At 34.0% G+C, this 19,076-nt stretch overlaps 1 protein-coding gene across 16 annotated transcripts in view; it reads left to right on the top strand.

Moving 5' to 3' along the window:
• Window positions 1-19,076, top strand: part of KIF21A (kinesin family member 21A) — a 147,646-nt gene that overhangs the window by 102,778 nt on the left and 25,792 nt on the right. For 11 of the 16 annotated variants that reach the window (XM_041735850.1, XM_041735848.1, XM_041735861.1 and 8 more), the window contains 13 exons: window positions 255-443; window positions 926-1,125; window positions 2,424-2,531; window positions 6,687-6,755; window positions 6,850-7,064; window positions 7,224-7,377; window positions 7,916-8,110; window positions 8,566-8,667; window positions 9,490-9,655; window positions 10,117-10,137; window positions 14,605-14,665; window positions 15,054-15,108; window positions 17,650-17,864. In XM_041735850.1, coding sequence (XP_041591784.1) covers window positions 255-443; window positions 926-1,125; window positions 2,424-2,531; window positions 6,687-6,755; window positions 6,850-7,064; window positions 7,224-7,377; window positions 7,916-8,110; window positions 8,566-8,667; window positions 9,490-9,655; window positions 10,117-10,137; window positions 14,605-14,665; window positions 15,054-15,108; window positions 17,650-17,864 — 1,750 coding nt within the window. The remainder of the gene's footprint in view (window positions 1-254; window positions 444-925; window positions 1,126-2,423; window positions 2,532-6,686; window positions 6,756-6,849; window positions 7,065-7,223; window positions 7,378-7,915; window positions 8,111-8,565; window positions 8,668-9,489; window positions 9,656-10,116; window positions 10,138-14,604; window positions 14,666-15,053; window positions 15,109-17,649; window positions 17,865-19,076) is intronic. The other 5 variants (XM_041735851.1, XM_041735864.1, XM_041735856.1 and 2 more) reach the window with 1 other exon arrangement.

Here is a 19,076-nt window from a genome sequence, read left to right as displayed (position 1 = left end):
GCTCTTACTGGATGTAGTCATTGTGTGATTTCAATTCTTACTTAGCACAAATAGTATCTGTTGTCACTGATCAACAGTGACACCTCTTTATCTTGTTCACTTCTTTTTAGTTTTTGGTTTATCCAGGACATTTTCCTTATAGCTGCTAAGTGAATACCTGGATATAGATGATGGTTTTCATGATCATACTTGAAAGCAAGAATTATGATATTGTGGCCTATTGCAGTATGTTTATTTTTTTCTTTTATAAATAGCCAATTATCAAGCAGACTTAGCAAACATTACCTGTGAAATTGCAATCAAGCAGAAGCTGATTGATGAACTAGAAAACAGCCAGAAAAGACTGCAGACACTGAAAAAGCAGTATGAAGAGAAGCTAATGATGCTGCAACATAAAATTCGGGACACTCAGCTTGAGAGAGACCAGGTGCTCCAGAACTTAGGTAAGAATTACATTTAATTCTAATTAAAGTTCCAACTAAATTGCCAGAATGAATTTTTATAATTTCTGCCTTTAGGAAAAAGAAATTACATTAGAAGCCACATTAAATGTGAGTTTGTCTCATTATGTTAAATATTCCTTATTTTTTCATTCTGGGTACCTACCAAGCCTATTTAATTATTTCATCCAAAATTGTGGCTAATTTTGTTTTACTGTCTTGATTTATGCTGAGAACATTTTTTTTTTTGGGGGGGGGGAGCATTTTTTAACTAAAAAAAAAAAAACTTAAATAATTGTTGAACAGGTTGAGAGTAGATAATAAAAGAGAGTGAAATCAAGGAGAGAGTGATTCAGATATCCTGGCCTCCTGAGGTTTCTTTTGGGGAGGTAGTTTTTCTCTGAGCTCGTGAGTTGTAAATCTGTGAAATGAAGATCTGTATCACAGATCACAGAAATAAATACAGATATCCTTTGATCATTTAGGTTCAGTGGAATCTTACTCAGAAGAAAAGGCAAAAAAAGTTAGGTCTGAATATGAAAAGAAACTCCAAGCCATGAATAAAGAACTGCAAAGACTTCAGACAGCTCAAAAAGAGCATGCAAGGTTGCTCAAAAACCAGTCTCAATATGAAAAGCAATTGAAGAAATTGCAACAGGATGTGATGGAAATGAAAAAAACAAAGGTATGGATTACATTTTGTATTGAAGTCTGATGTTGAGGTTATTTGTGTCATTTGGGACAAATTAATGTAGTTCTTTCCATATTCAATAAGTCTAATTCCATAAAATGTTCTTTCCATATTCAATATGCATTCTTACAAATGATGTACTTCCTTTTGGCAATTAGAAATTTTTTCTGTACTCATCATTATCAAAGCCTTTCTTCAGAGTAGCTGAAAATTATGTGGTCAAAAACAGGGCCTCTTTGACTGATGGATATAGCTCTCCTGAAACACATAAAATGTTTTGAACATGCAAGAAATTATTGATAGTTGTATAACGAATACTATATCCACTATCTATTTTAGGTATTAAAAATTATAGTGTACACAAAACCTCCTATATATCCCCTTCTGATCATGTTCCCCTTTTCCCAAGAGGTAACAACTGTCTTGAATTTAGTGTTTATCATGCGCATGCATAGAAAGATACAAACTGTCTTCTCTTGACAAAAGAGAGCATGTGAATCCTGATCTCTTCTGTGTTTTTGTTGTGGGATTAATTATCCTTTTTTTTTCTAAAGATTTTATTTATTTATTCATGACAGACGGAGAGAGAGAGATAGAGAGAGAGGCAGAGACACAGGCAGACGGAGAAGCAAGCTCCATGCAGGGAGCCTGACATGGGACTCGATCCCAGGTCTCCAGGATCACACCCCAAGCTGAAGGTGGCGCTAAACCGCTGAGCTACCTGGGATTAATATTAACATTTGGCGTAACAGTCAATGTTGTTTCCTTAAAATAGCAGATGTGAAAATGATTTAGGAAGTTTTAGATTACAATGTTGTATCTTTTACTGATGACAGCAATAGCTAAAATTATTAGGTGCTTACTATATGCCAGGCATTATTATAAGCACTCTACAGGTATTACTCAATAAATTCTCATAATAATCCAATGCCATAGAGCTGTTATATCTATTTTATATATGAGAAATGAAAACTTAGAGAGGTTAAGTAATTTATTCAAGGTCACACAGCTACTGGTAATAATTTAAATACCAAAAATTCATTCAAGTTCTAGAACAACTGAACACTGAGTATAAAAAGCATAGAACACTAAGCAGTTTGAGAGAAACATATTAGAAAAGTATAGAAATAGAAATGAATTAATCCCACAAAATAAGAACTGACAATTTAAATTGTGCAGCAATACTCCATCATTTCTGTGTTAAATTCTAACTGCTTGCTTCCATACATGTGATTAATTTAAGGAACGCTGTGATAGGAAAACTCCAATAGATGTATTACTTAATTTTTTAGGTTCGACTAATGAAACAAATGAAAGAAGAACAAGAAAAAGCCAGATTGACAGAGTCTAGGAGAAACAGAGAGATTGCTCAATTGAAAAAAGATCAACGTAAAAGAGATGTGAGTAGGACTTTACCTTTCAGTCTTATACAAATATTTTACATTGAACAAGGTTGTTTAGTAAATGGAAGAAATTTTTTTCATAACTATTAAGTGTAGCTTAAGGACAATATGTAAGCATTAATTTTAAATGTGGCATTTATTATAATATATGGATTATAGTAACTCAACAGACAAGCTTATGAAAAACACTATATATTATTATAAATTTTATGAGAGGCTTATTTCCTAGATGATGAGATGCTAGAAAATGACAAAGAATAATTGATTATCTCTAGGGAGATCAGGGAACTACTTACAGTATTGTAAGATAGCTATTTTATTTTATTTTATTTATTTATTTTTTTTAAGATAGCAATTTTAGAATGGTTCCAGACAGTTTTACCACTAAAGATTCTTAGCAATGTTCCTGGAATAATAACTCACTTTCACTAGAGAAGGCTTTACCAAGAGGTATAAAAGTTTTCATATTCTTTTACTTAAGAATTCTACTTCTTCCATGAACTCAGACTAAGAAAATAATGTAAAATCAGAAAAATTGTTTTGTGTTAAAATCTTTAAGGTTATTTGTAATAGTGAAAAGTATAAAAACAACCAAGACAGTAAAGGGGAATGATTAAATAAATTATAGTCCATTTCATTTAATAGGTTTTTATTCATCCATTGAAGATTATTAGGATTTGGAAACCGCATAGTAAAATGAAAAATGACTGTGATTTAGCATTGTGTAAAGTAGCATTTTTAAAAATTTTATTTATTCAAGAGAGAGAGAGAGAGAAAGCATGAGTAAGGGGGTGGGACAGAGGGAAAGGGAGAAGCAGACTCCCTGCTGAGCAGGGAGCCCTAGTTGGAGCTCCATCCCAGGACCCTGGCATCATGACCTGAGCCGAAGGCAGACGCTTAACTGACTGAGTTACCCAGGTACCTCATGAAGTAGCATTTCATATATGCACACTTGATTAAAATGAGGGAAATAATTTTAAGAATATATACCAACATCCTAACTGTAATTGTGTTAGGGTTTTAGGTTATAGTCGATTTATTTTTTTCTTCTTTCCAAATTTTTGGCAGTATGATTATTTCATTATGATCTTGTTTTTCCTCAGAAGAAGAGGACAAAATAGTCTTTTCCCCATTGTTGATTAGGTTTTAGCCTCAGTTCTTTTTTCTTGCTCAACTCGTTCTAAATCCTCCTTGGAGAAAATGTGAGCAAACATCATATTTTAGAAAGTAGACATCTACTTTGGGAAGTAAAGAGAAAAATTAAGGAGATAGATGATAGTAATGAGAAAAGTAGATATTTTCATGAGATGACTGCTGTATTAAGGCTATCTTTCTTTTTTTTTCCTATTTACAAAAATTGGCATATATTCACAAACCATAAAATTCATTCTTTTAAACTGTACAATTCAAGCCTTTAGTGTATTCACAAAATTGTGAAATAATCAGTACTATCTTATTCCAGAATATTTTTTATCACTTCAAAAGGAAACTCCATACCCATTAGCAGTCACTCCCTATTCTTCCCCTTCCCTGGCCCCTGGCAGCCACCTTAGTATCCTTTCTGTCTCCATGAATTTGCCCATGGTGGATGTCCCATAGGAATGGAATATACAATATATAGCCTTTTTTGTCTGGCTTTTTAAATTTAGCATGATGTTTTCAAGGTTTATCTATGTTATTGCATGTACTAGTAGTTTATTCCTTTTCATGACTGTATGGATAGAGCACATTTTGTTTATCTTTTCCTTAATTGATGGATATTTGGATTATTTCCATTTTTTGGCTATTTATTTATGTATTTATGTAGAAGTTTTATTTGAATTTCAGGCAGTTAACATACAGTGTAATATTAGTTTCAGGTGTACAATATAGTGATTCAACACTTCCATTTTTTTTTTTTAAGATTTTATTTATTTATTCATGAGAGACACAGAGAGAGAGAGAGAGAGAGAGAGGGCAGAGACACAGGCAGAGGGAGAAGCAGGCTCCATGCAGGGAGTCCGATGTGGGACTCGATCCCAGGTCTCCAGGATCACACTTTGGGCCAAAGGCGGCACTGAACCGCTGAGCCACAGGGCTGCCCAACACTTCCATTTGACACCTGACACTTGGTGCTCATCATAAGTGCCCTCCTTAATCCCCAACACCTGTTTCACCCATCCCCTCACCCGCCTTGCCTCTGGTAACCAACACTTTGTTCTCTGTCATTAAGAGTCTGTTTCCTGGTTTGTGCCTCTTTCTCTTTTTTACTCTTTGCTCATTTATTTTGTTTCTTAAACTCTACATATTACTCAGCCTTCAGAAAGAATGAAATCTTGCCATTTGCCATGATATGGATGGAGCTAGAGAGTATTAAGCTAAGTCAAATAAGTCAGAGAAAGACAAATATCGTATTTATTTTGTTTTTAATTCAAGCTTTTGGGTGTAGGAATGATTGTCTTACAGTGTACACTACTTATTTCTTTATAACTAATTCATTTAAGATATAGAGGCCAATATTGAAAAACTCACTCCTGGGATGGAACTTTTTAATCTTATTCCACAACATAGGATCATATATGATATATTATTCTATTATAAAGATGTAAGGCTGGCTAATTACATTCAAAGATAACATTCAGACTCCTTGGTGCTTTTACTTACTGCTTTGTGTACATATTTCTTTTTTTTTTAATTTTTATTTATTAATGATAGTCACACAGAGAGAGAGAGAGAGAGAGAGGCAGAGACATAGGCAGAGGGAGAAGCAGGCTCCATGCACCGGGAGCCCGACATGGGATTCGATCCTGGGTCTCCAGGATCGCGCCCTGAGGCAAAGGCAGGCGCTAAACCACTGCGCCACCCAGGGATCCCTGTGTACATATTTCTAACTTGTTTCTTGTCATATTCATCTTTGAACCCTTTGTATATTCGTATTACACCATACAAAGAATATAAATGAACTTGACATTTGACTTAGAATAAGAAAACTTAATGTAGTAGTAACAAGTTTCAAACTGCGTATTAATTTTAATTTTTGGTAGTTTATTCATTTAAAAAGATTTGTTGACTTTGCCTCTATGTCCGTCATTGTTGTAGGCAATGAAGATTATGACAGTAATAAGATGGTCTCTTTCTACCAGAATTCTGATCTGATGACATAGGAATATACATAAACATGAGATGAATGATCTATTTAAATTAGTGATACAAAATATAAAGGGTTATTTGGTATATCTCAGAATTTAAGTCTCAGAAGAGATATTTTTGATTAAGCCCAATTCCTAAGCTTTGCCCAAGATCACAGAGTTGAATAAATGACAGAAGTAGAACTAGGATCTCTGTTCTTTTTCAGTCCAAAATTCTTTCTCAATTATAGTCTTATAAAATGGCTTAAAGGAATTTATAATTAATTTTTCTTATCATATAAAGTACCTAGAAGCAAATTGGTAGGCAATACTGACTGTTTTATTGTTCATTTACTTTACCCAACATAATATTTTTGAAGTTATTATAAAGTGTTAATACAATTAATAGATGTTTTCCCTATATTTGCAACAGTTAATAATTACTGTATATATTGTAAAGTGACTTTCTTGAAAATATTCTAAGCTGTGTTTTTTCCTGTTCATGCCTCAGCTAGCAAAACAAAATGTCTAGCAAAAATAAAATGATAAATATTTATAAAGCATTTAGAAAAGCACTTGTGTATAGTAAGCATGATATAGCATTTGTTTTGCTTTCTTTTTTTTTTAAGAATTTATTTATTTATTCATGAGAGACACAGAAAGAGAGGCAGAGACATAGGCAGAGGGAGAAGCAGGCTCCCTGTGGGGAACCTGTTTTAGGACTCAATCCCAGGACTCCGGGATCACGACCTGAGCCAAAGGCAGACGCTCAACCACTGAGCCACCCAGGGATCCCTATATAGCATTTCTTCAATAAAAGTATGTCACAGAGATAACTTCGTTTTTTAGAAAATGTATCAGTATGCATTTTTGTTTATTGGAATAAAATATCCTCATCTGTAGTAATGGATGCAAAGTTGTTGTTAGCTCAGATTCTGCTAAGAACTATTAGTTCCCGATGGGATGGTGGAATAGGTTAATGCAGGAGTAGAAAGCATTGTATCTTTCAGTTTACCGTTTCAACTTACTCATTATTGTTTTATAGCATCAACTTAGACTTCTGGAGGCCCAAAAAAGAAACCAAGAAGTGGTTCTTCGTCGCAAAACTGAAGAGGCAAGTTAATGATTTGGAGGAAACGTCTGGCTTTGAGGTAAATGATCTATTTCTGTAAACTAAGAGAATGAGTCAGTTTCTCTTGCTCTTTCAGGTTACAGCTCTTCGTAGGCAAGTGAGGCCCATGTCAGATAGAGTGGCTGGGAAAGTCACTCGAAAGCTGAGCTCATCTGATACCCCTGTTCAGGACATGGGTTCCACTGCAGCTGCTGTAGAAGCAGATGTATCAAGGGCAGGAGCCCAGCAGAAAATGAGAATTCCTGTGGCAAGAGTCCAGGCCTTACCAACACCCACAACAAATGGAACCAGGTCAGTACAATTCTTCTATTCCTTCTGACATAATCTTTGTGGCATTATTACTAAACGTTGGACTTCAACGAAAAACAGCTCGTTATTTGGCAGTGTATAATCAAATAAGCACATGAGTAATTATGCTTGTCTGTTTTTACTGTTTTTATATGATTATAGAAAAAAATATCAGAGGAAAGGATTGACTGGCCGAGTATTTACTTCTAAGACAGCTCGCATGAAGTGGCAGCTTCTTGAGCGCAGAGTCACAGACATCATCATGCAGAAAATGACTATTTCCAATATGGAGGCGGATATGAATAGACTCCTCAAGGTGTGGAAAATAGAATGTAGATATGCTCTTCCTCTCTGGCTTTTAATTTTAGTTTTCTGAATTTGAACTCTGGGTGAATTAATACTTAACAATTTTTTTCTTTTTTTTTTTGTGAGTTTTGATTACATTGTGTGTCATTGAATAGATAAAACATCATTTCATTTTTTTGTTTTGCTTTGTTTTAATTGTGGTAAGAACAGACAGCGTGGGATTGACCCTCTTAACACATTTTTAAGTGTACAGCACAGTGTTGTTAACTGTAGGCACAGTGTTGTACAGCAGACTTCTAGAATGTGTTCATCTTGTGTAGCTGAAACTTCATACCCATTGAACAGCACCCCCTTATCGTCCCTCCCCCCAGTACCTGGCAACCACCATTTTACTTAGTACATCTATGAATTTGACTATTTTAGATACCTCACATAAATGGAATCTTACAATATTTGTACTTCTGTGACTCACTTATTTCACTTAGCATAAAGTTCTTAAGGTTCTGGATGAATAATATTTCTTAAAATCCAATCTGTTTTCTCAATAGCAACGGGAAGAACTCACAAAAAGACGAGAGAAACTTTCAAAAAGACGAGAAAAGATAGTCAAGGAGAGTGAAGAAGGAGATAAAAATGTGATTAACATCAACGAGGAGATGGAATCATTAACTGCTAATATAGATTACATCAATGACAGTATTTCTGATTGTCAAGCCAACATCATGCAGATGGAAGAAGCAAAGGTTTGTATGTTTAAAAAAATAGTTAATGGCTTAAGGAAGATATTTTCATCTTTATCATTAAAAGCACTTTGAATTTTTAGATCAGTTGAATTTTTATATCAATTATATCAATTTTTATTGGTTTAATCGATTCTTAGGTTTTACATGGATATCACTCCCTGCCTGCTCTCCAGATTTCTTCATTGATTTGCAATATTATTTAAAATAAAAAATGTCTAAAAATGTATACAATTTATTAATCCACCGTGAATTCTTAACTGCTCAAGTATGTTTTTTTCTTTTCAAAGAGCCCAGATGTTTCCTGGAGTAGAGATCTTATTTTACATTTTCAAGAAACAATAAGTTTAGTTAATAAAACTAACCCAGTGCTACCAAATAAATAATGAAATAATAGGCTTTTGCCTCTGAACACATTTGGCTCAAAGTAATGTTCATCATATGTTGGTTTGATATAGGAAGAAGGAGAAACATTGGATGTTACTGCAGTCATTAATGCTTGCACACTTACAGAAGCCCGATACCTGCTAGATCACTTCTTGTCAATGGGTATCAATAAGGTATGATTAAACTATACTGTTATTGAAAACCTATTTTGATTAGTTCATTTTGTTTATCTTTCTCCAGTGACCCTTTCTTTTGTAATAAGTAAGACTTTTTTATAAATTGAAATGCATTCTTTTATCTTTCTTTAGAGTTAAGAAAAGTCAGCATTATTTAGCTCAATTCTGTTAGTTTGTCATCCATTGTACTTGTGTATTACAACAGATAAACAACTTAAGAAATAATTCATCTTTTGCTTTAACAAAGGAAAATGAAAAGAAAAACCTCTTGGGGTTAGACAAATTTGATATCATAGCTTTGGTTTAATATTGATTCTTTAAAACTCAAAAAGAATTGGAAAGGAAAAAATACAGTATCACTTCTCTCCTCTTTGTAAATGCATTAACCTGTCAACTATAAAAAACTTACACCTAAATGTTAAAGGTGGTAATGATTCCTGACTCACCTTTTTTTTTTTTTTTTTTTTTTTTTTTACCACTTTGGGACTGTGCTAGACCCTTTATTTCATGTTCTCCCACTTACTCTTTACAATGTGCTAGGAAGTAGGTGTTATTCATATCGTTTTGCATACAAGGAAACTGAATCAAGAAGATAAGGTAATATGCTCAAAGTCACCAGACTAGTAAGTGGAGGAGCTTCAATTAATCAAGGTCTATCTGATGCTAAATTCCATATGTCATATACATTTGCGTTTTGATACAGATCTTTATGTAATAGAATCTGTTTTGTATGATCTAAGACAATTGTTATTGTTATTATTAGTAGTAGTAGTATGTTTTGGTGTCATTACAGGGTCTTCTGTTTTGGTGTCATTACAGGGTCTTCAGGCTGCTCAGAAAGAGGCTCAAATTAAAGTACTTGAAGGTCGGCTTAAACAAACTGAAATAACCAGTGCTACACAAAACCAGCTTCTATTCCATATGTTGAAAGAGAAAGCAGAATTAAATCCTGAGCTAGATGCTTTACTAGGCCATGCTTTGCAAGGTAATTTGGACTAAATATCAGTTAAATGAATTGCATGGTAGCTTTGCTCTTTGAGAATGCTATACTATATCTCTTTCCCCTATTGCTTGACTGAATAGATGCTGTATTTACTTATGTAATAATTATTCTTTCTTTAATTTGCATGTATAAATTTGGGGGATGTAATTATTGTCATTCCAACAAATGATTATCAACTTAAAAAGGCTTATTTAACCTTATTAAGCAATTAGTTTTTGTGGATCAACTAAGCTTCTGAATTGGTTATTTAAAATATTAACCAAGTTTCATTACTTTACTCTGCATATCTAACTGCCTTGAAAAATAATAAATGTTTTCTATGGCATCTATTCTATGTATCTTATAAATGGTACATAATCTTGTTTTATGTGGGAGTTCTTAACATTGGATCTGTTTTGATTGGAGTATTGCTTTTTGTTTCCTTTTTGCTGTTATTTACACAGATCTAGATAGCGTACCTTTAGGTAAGTATGTTTAGCTTTCTGTGTACCCTACAGCTGCATGAATTACTAATTGTTCATGTACACTAATTGTGGTACATCTTATGTTTAAAGTTTTTATTGGCAGTCAACTGGTTTTTGCATGATCTTTTTTGAAATATATCCGTGACCACAAACATACTAAGTCTTTTGTCCTTCCTATTTTAAAACTATTAGATATTTAAAGAAGTAGGCTTTAGTTAATTTTCTCTTTTATTTATTGACCTCCAGCTGTGGCTCCAGTTTCATAAGCCCTTCTTTCTCTTTTCTTGTAGGAAAAAATGGAGTATACATTTCTTTTTAGTTTTTAAATATATCTGTTAACTTACATCTGTTGTTTTAACCTCATAATTAACTTTCCTTAGCATATATCTTGGGTATATATTTGTCTTCAGTATATATTTGCTAGATTCTCAGCTATTCTTAATTTTTATAAAATTCAAAACATATTTTTTTATAAATTAAATAAAATTCTTCAGATATTTTATATGAATAGACTGAAACAGTATTTATAATTATAATATTTTTAGATTAGAATGGGCTTTAGAGATCACCAAGTATTGAAATTTTCAACCTTTTTCTCTTGCCACTGTAACATTTACATGAATTATACCCACCCATTAATAATATCTCTGCTCCTCTTAGTGATTATACACATGAAGGACCAGGAGTATCAGGGCAATTTTATTACTTGAGATTTTTCTAAATGATTATTTTGGAGCGGTTTTTATTTAATTAAAATTATTTCAAAATCTTATCTGATTCTAAGTACACAGCTGCCAAAAGTTTTTAAAATGCTGATGAGTAGGGGATCCCTGGTGGCTCAGTGGTTTAGCGCCTGCCTTCAGACCAGGGCATGATCCTGGAGTCCCGGGATTGAGTCCCATGTCAGGCTCCCTGCGTGGAGCCTGCTTCTCCCTCTGCTTGTGTCTCTGCCTTTCTCTCTCTCTCTCTCTCTCTCTCTCTCTGTCTGTCTCTCATGAATGAATAAATAAAATCTTTAAAAAAAAATGCTTTTAAGTAAAGGAAAGGACTATAACTGAAAGAGTAAATGTACTTACCTGTATGTGTCATTAGAATAAATATAATCTATACATCTGAATTAGTTTTAAATAAGATGTTACACAAATAAAATACATGAGCTATTTGATTTTTTTGGATGTTTATACCACATGTTAATCTCAACATAGTATTTCCTTGAGATCAATTGTATAATACATGTGTGGAAAGGCCACTACTTTTAATCTACTCATGCTATAACAAGTACAGGTAGAAAAAGTAGGATTGGTTATATCCTGACCAAGACTGCCCAAGTTCCTGGAGTATAACTAGAATTTTTTTAACTTTCCATGTGTTCTCAGGCATGTTTCTTCTCTTCTTCTTCTCTCTCCTCCCTCTCCTGCTCCTTGTTTTTTTTCTTTGTGGCCCAACCTATAGTAATAAGTGAATTCTTATTTAAGTCTACTGTCTCTTTTAACTTGGTAGAAAGTGCAAATGTCCTTCTTGATATCCTTTTGTGCAAAAGATATTAAACTGCTAATTTGATGGGTGGTGCTACTTTTTCACAACCTTCAAACAACTTTCATTTATCTACGGCTGAAAAAGGGTCAGAAGCAGAGAGTGGAAACCCATTCAGCTGAGCTAGCCTGTGTCTCTATGGCTGAAATCTGCACTAGAGACGGGGGCCATAATCTAGCCCAGAGGTGCTTGGAGGAAAAACAGGGAAGGAGAAACAAAATGGAAGTTAGAGCTGCAAAAGCTAGAGAACTGTACTTAACTCCTATTTTACCTCAAGCGTTAGGATGAGTGCTAGGATTCAAATAAGACCTAAAATCTTTCCCTCATTGACTTGATGCCTTGCTGAGGGTGAGAGACTGTGAACAGAGTATGATACATTCAGTGAGGGCAGTGATTGAAATGTATACAGGGAGTTATAGGAACACTGAGTGCTGCCACCCAACAAGAATGGAGGAGTTGATAAAAGCTTTTTGGAGGAGGTGACATTTGAGCTGGAACACAAAAGAAGAAAAAGAGTTATCTAGGCAAAAGACAAGGTGGAAAGGGAACAGAGAAGAGTCACTCCAGGCAATGACCAAATTAAAACACAGAGACTTAGCCACAATGTTGTGTGCATGGTTGGTGCCCTCAGCAACAAGCACATGGCATAGAACGATGGAACATAAGGCTAGAAGGTGGGCCTTGCTAATATGTGTGTGCTTTTGGTAGCCCTTGAAGATAATCTTTATTATCCTCTTCTTTTTCCCTATGTTAGAGTCCCTAAGATCATACCTATCTTTGGAGACTTGCTATGGGGCTCAGCATATGATTGTATTCATAGCAAGAGTTCATGAGAACAGTGTAAGAAGGATGCACAGCTGGATCACAAGGGTAAAAAAATCCCACAGATGTAGTCTGGAGGAATCCATGTCCGGTTTTCCTTATGCTCTCTCCCTTCTGTGGGAGATAGAATGATCCTTTCCCTCTGGAAGGAAAATGCAGCAGCATGTGTACAACGTTTATGCCCAGGCAAGTTCATTAGACACTTAGAACCTGAGGAAGCTTAGACTCCTTTTCCTGGGGACTGGTCACGTAGGTGCCATCTACATAGTATGTACCAGGATTCAAGACTCCAGAAGGAAAGCAGAAGTTTAGCATAGACCATGTTATTCTATGGTCTAGGCACAACCATTCATACCTTCATAAGTTAACTAATGACAGGAGACGCTCTGAGAATCAAATTTCCAGATGCCAGACAAAGTCCCACTTTGCAAGCAGGCCTTTTTAAGGATAGTGGTCTTTGGGCTTCTATGTTAACTCTTTGTATACACTTTATTTTAATGACTTAAAAAAATAACTTAAAGACTTAAAAATACCTGGTTAACTTCCAGTGAAGTAAGACTGTACAACTTTACACTAAATAAAAATGGACTTTAAGGTATTCAGGAGTTGCAAGTCTCTGCCTTTAGCTTTAATTCTGTGTTAAAAAAGGAAGCTGGTAGTGGGCTAGATGTATATTCTCAGAGTTAACAGTATAGTAGTGACTGTGGTGCTCAGATTAAGCTCAGTCCTGGAGAGGAGTCTGATTTGATGACTTTCTGGGTGGGGGCTTCTATCCTTTTGCCAGGTTGGTTATGTCAAACCATAATTCCTAATTATGTATACATGTATTAGCAGGAGTTTTTACTAAGCACTCACATGATGTTTAACATACTAACTGGTTTCATACTAACTGGTCTCTATAAGAAAAATACTAGCCATTCTTAGCCCATTTTTATATATGTGAAAATAAAGACTAGTTTCTCATTTCTCTATAATCTCATGTTCAGTATTGTCAAGTCACCTTAGCCCTCAGTTATCCTGTCCGTGAACAAGTTGTCGAGCCTCCCTCTAGTGGTGGGCTTTGAGATACACATTGCCTTCAAGACCATTGTTTTCTTCACTTCAGAAAATAAATTCCCTTTGTATGGGTCCTAGGTAGGCTCCCTTTGCTGCGAAGAAAGAGAGCATCAGAGAAAGGAATTAGTTGTCTGCGATCCACATGTATAAAATAAAAAGTTAAAAGGGAATGAATCATAAATATTTTTCATTAATAGATGTCATTTATACTGTCTTTACTTTTGTGGATTTGTTTTATAATAACATGTGTATGTTTTAAAAACCTGCCCTATGTTAGGGGCTCACTGACATTTTAAATAATTTACTTTTGGTGGCTGTTTGATTTACAGACTTCCTACTAGTTTACTTGTTTGCTTTTCCTCCTCTTTTTTTACTCCTCTGTTACAGTTATTCTGAAATAGTGGTAATTTACTTGTATTTATTTATAAAACCATTGCATGCAAATCTATTGTTTTTGTCTTTTATGTACCTGTGAGTGAGCTGCATGCTGATGTGTAACTTCTAAATACCTTTACACATGCACACACTCTTACTCTTTACTTAGAAACAAAAATAAAAAAGGAAGATACCTAAGTAAGTTGGCATACTGATTAAAATACAGCAAGTATGTTTATACTTACATAGTTTTTGAATTTGGCTTAGTACATCAAAGGGAGCTCATGCAGCATCTACTTTAATCTTGTACACTACTCTTTTTTCATATATTTGAATGACATGGGATAAATACATACTCTGAAAAATAGATAAAATTATCCATACTCTGATAAATACATGATCTCATTTCCATCCTGTGAATGTTGTTCTTCTGTGTTTTATGATCTGAACTTGTGATTTTCTTACTTTGAATACTTTTTCTCATTTTAGGACACATAATCAGAGGGGTTTCTTAGAAATATTTTTCTCCATTTCTATTTGGATTCAGTTACTAAAACCAAACTGCCCATATTGAGATGTTGGGCTGATGATATTAATTATGGCATAGGGATTGCAGTCATTCAAATTTTGACATGTGGGTAATACTTCAGTTTCGGACACTTTTTTTTTTTTTTTTTTTAGAAAGTGTAGAGGATAGTACTGATGAAGAAGCACCTTTAAACAGCCCAGGATCAGAAGGAAGGTAAGAGAGCCTTTAGAAATTTAATAGATTTTACTTGTTTCTGTAATATTTTAATTACTTTTATCTTGCTCCTTCAAAAAATTACCATCAACTAATTTGAATTTTATGGCTAAGTGAATAACATGAAAAACAATATTATGGAAACCAAACTAAGTCATACTTAACCACCACAATTTTTTTTTTCCACCACAAATTTTAAAATAAAAATACCAAGATATTTAAGGAAAAAAATGAATTATTTTTCAATTAGTTCATTTTGTTTTTAAATGTTGTCTTTTCTTCCCCATAAATATATAAGGTGTTTTCTATAGTTATAAACATAGAAGACATACAGTTTTCTATAATAACTTCCCTTTTAATCTGTGATTAATTACTTATTTGTGTATAGCACGCTATCTTCAGATCTTATGAAACTTTGTGGTGAAGTGAAACCTAAAAGCAAGGTAAGGAGAATTGAAAATAGCAGGTAAGCACCCTTTCCCACTGTTTTTGTTATCACTATTAAACACAGATTTCAGGGCCACCTGGGTGGCTCAGTTGATTAAGCATCCAACTCGATTTTGGCTCAGGTCATGATCTCAGAGTTGTGAGATTGAGCCTCCTGTCTGGCTCAATAAACAAATAAACAAAAGACTTCAGACCCTTAGTAAGTTAATAAATTGGCATGCTTTAACAGAGCTCCCATGTGTAAGAAATTTAGTTCTATATCATATTCTCCTTTGAAAAAAAAATTATATTGAAACATTTCTGCTTTGTGGAACTTGTGTTTTACTGCATTATTGTACTTTTTCCCTGGAAAAGATATAATTGTGGAGATCAATTCTTTTTTTTTTTTTTTTCCAAATTTTTCCTAAAAGTTTTATCACCCATTAAGGAAGTTATATGCTAATTTATTAAAGTCACCTAAATTTCCTAACAGTAAGAGATATTGTAGATCCTATAGTGGCATACAACATGAATTTGCAAAATTTGTAAATTGGCAGGAAACTTTTGAAATTGTAACATTCTAGTATGTTCTTAAGTGTTTCATATTTATTTTGTTAAATTAGTATCCTGAGGAGGTTTGAATAATAAGCCAACTCTTAATCATCATGGTATATTAAAAATTAGTGAGGCTATAATGCATATTTGTTAGAAAAACATTGGTGACACATGCTGTTAAATGCGTAAGATACACATGGTCTGTTTCAGATTGAATAGCATTTGATAATAGATGAATTAACTAACCATCTTAAGATGTTTAAAAACCTAGTAGTGCTTAGTAAATATTTGTTAAATGAATGGAAAGAATCAGAACTGGAAAGAATAACCTTGTGCATATGGATTAGGACAAATTGAAGGCCCATAGTGAATAGGTACTGTAAATGAGTATTTTGGCTGTAGTAATTTGGCTATAGAATAATGAAGAGGGGTCATTGTGATTACCTGGACAGGACATGCTTCATCTAAGCAAATAACCACCACTTAGCTCTTGCTCATATTTGCCACAAGGAGTATAGGCCTGAGATTATTAGGTCTTCTGTTTGTTTTCAAAGAAGCTGTAAATAAAGATTTTTATGTAGGATTTCCTGATCTTTAAAACACTGGTCAAGCCAATCAAAAAACATATCCAGACTGTATGTATGATCCTTGAACTACTGGCTTGGCAACATGTGGTTGGTATTTTATTATTCTAAGTGGCTAAGCAGAAGTTACCCAAACTCAACGAAAACATCCTAGTATGGTTTGGATCCCATCTTAATTTGAGGAGGGAATCTATTATGGTCCTGAAAGTCTTTCAGGCCCTATGAGAGTCTACTTATTCATACCCTGCTGGGATGCCAGAGAGAGGTGTGAAGTGTGGCCCTAACGGTCATCTCTTGAAGCAACTGATGTGATTAGGAATTCCTAAGGAAATGATTCCTTTCTGCCTTGGACTAGTGGCAGTGACGAGAACTGATGATATAAAAAACTGGTTGGAGGGCTTACTTTTCTCAGAAATTTTCTGAGTTGCTACTTTTGATCTGCAAAGATACCTGGAAGGATCTCATATCATATATTTTTTTATCACTGAAAGAGTAAAATGGACTCTTTACGTTAAATAGGTATGTACCAGCATTATGCTAAGTACAGGGGATATAAAGTTGAATAAAACAAGTGTGTTAGTTAGCTCTTTAGAGGCTTATCATCTGGTAAACACTGTGATTATCCTTTAATATCTTAGTGATAATAACAACTGAGCAACAACAGCGTAGTCAGTTTTCAAGAGTAAGGAAAGGAATGTATATAGTGAGTTTAGATTCTAGGAAAATAACCTTCCCCTACCTTACTGTGCCACCAACAGCTGGTGCAGGCTGGTGTTGAATTATCTAGCAGGCATGTTAAAACACAGCTAAGGCATCAGGAAAACAAAGTCACAACTAAGAAGCAGATTTAAAAAGTGATATCAAAATAAAATTTAAAACTAAAAATGATATTAAATAAAGGATTTAAACATAAGAAAAATCAGAATTTAGTTGAGCTTACCTGCAGTTAACTTTTGGTTTCATTTCTTTCTTCTTTCTTTTTTACAAAAATTCTTTGTTGAGGGAGCTGGCCACGAGTGGCAGGGTAGCACAGTCATATTGGTGACAAGTTGCTTGTCTTCGAATCTGACTTTGCCACTTGCTAGTTGTGAGACTTTGGGTAAATTACTTTCTCTGTGCCTTAGTTTCCTCATTTGTGAATTTTGATAATGGTAGTACATGCTAATATAATAAAGTGTTTGAACAATGTTTGGCATACAATAAATACAATATAAATGTTGGCTATTACTATGGCATTTAAAGGTCTTATCTGGCTATAGCTCTGGCTTGTCACTATCTTACATGCTATGTTTGACACACTTGCTAGGAAATGACATGCTAAATGTTTTTACCTATTTCAAACTAATATTAAATCTCTTTTCCCTAATCCTCTCTGCAAAAGTTTGCTCCTGATTGCTTTTCCTTCCATTCTCTGACTAGGCCCGAAGGAGAACCACCACTCAAATGGAATTGCTGTATGCAGATAGCAGTGAACTAGCTTCAGACACTAGTACAGGAGATGCCTCCTTGCCTGGCCCTCTTACACCTGTTGCAGAAGGGCAAGAGATTGGAATGAATACAGAGACAAGTGGTACTTCTGCTAGGGAAAAAGAGCTCCCTCCCCCATCTGGCTTCCCTTCTAAGATAGGCAGCATGTAAGTCTGGCCCAGCTACACTAACTTCCTTTCTTTTGGCTTTTCTTTTTTGTTTACTTTCTTTTTTTTTTTTATTTTTTATATGCATGTTGCTAATTTCTTATTTCTATTTTTAAAAATTATGTAAATAAGATCCCTGGTTTTCAAAGGAATTTGTTAGGTGTTTTCTCCCCTAATTTTTTTGACATTTGAAGTTATTTAAGATGAGATATTCTTTGTTCAATTGTATTGCTTGTTTTCTAAGTTTTAGGATCACTCTTAAGGGTTGTAATTTTCATAAAGGCTGAGTTAAAAATTACAGACAAAATTTATTTAGAAACACCTAAAATTGGGTAGTTATATCTATAAAACCATTATATAAAACAGAAGCTTTAAAGTCTCAAATTTGCTCTAAATTAACGTACATCCTAGTTCTAAGAGTCTGGTAAGGATCGCAAACCTTTGCCAATAACCCTATAAAGAAAATGAAATATCAATTACAAACTTAATCATTTTAAGCTTTCCTTATTTTTTGCCTTAAAGCACATTGCATTGCATGTCTGGGAATAGAGTATGCACAAGATATTTTTATTGATATTATCAAAGATTTGAAGGAGGAAATATTCTCCCATTTATGATAATATGAACAAAAAATGTTCTGTTCAAAACAAAACTTATTTAGAATTTTCACTACTGTCTTGAGGACAAAGATTTCTCTACCAAGCTAGTATGTGTGTGTATGCTATGTGTGTTTGTGTATTTTGATAGTTATGTTAAAATCAGATCAGTCATTCACTAGTAAAGATTTTTAATGACATTTTTTCAAAGTAACCCTTGCATATGATCTAGCAAATGATTTATGGAATGAATACTGCACTGAGGACTATTGCCCAAAAAAAATGGCACATATTATATGACTCTACAAATAATAAAATATAACAAACTTTCCCCTTTTGAGTATCTTTTTCCCATAACTTCCTTCTTTTAAAAAAATTTTTTTAAAACCTCCTTCATTTTATGAAGATATTTCTGTCATCTTCCATTCACTAAGCCCATCTGCTATCTTTAGATCCAAATTTAATTTTAATGATGGCAACTTTCTTGCATGTGCTTGATGTAGCCTATGCAATTAACTAAATTAACTATTGGATTTGCTGATAGATTGCTAACCAGTATAAGCTAATGGCTTCAGTGCTTTTTTGATGACTGTTGAAGAAATGCTTTTGGTGAAGG

This window comes from Vulpes lagopus, chromosome 21, assembly GCF_018345385.1.
Source record: "Vulpes lagopus strain Blue_001 chromosome 21, ASM1834538v1, whole genome shotgun sequence".
Classification (NCBI taxonomy): Eukaryota; Metazoa; Chordata; class Mammalia; order Carnivora; family Canidae; genus Vulpes; species Vulpes lagopus.
Note: the sequence above shows the minus strand (reverse complement) of the source record. Positions and strands in the feature narration are given on the sequence as shown.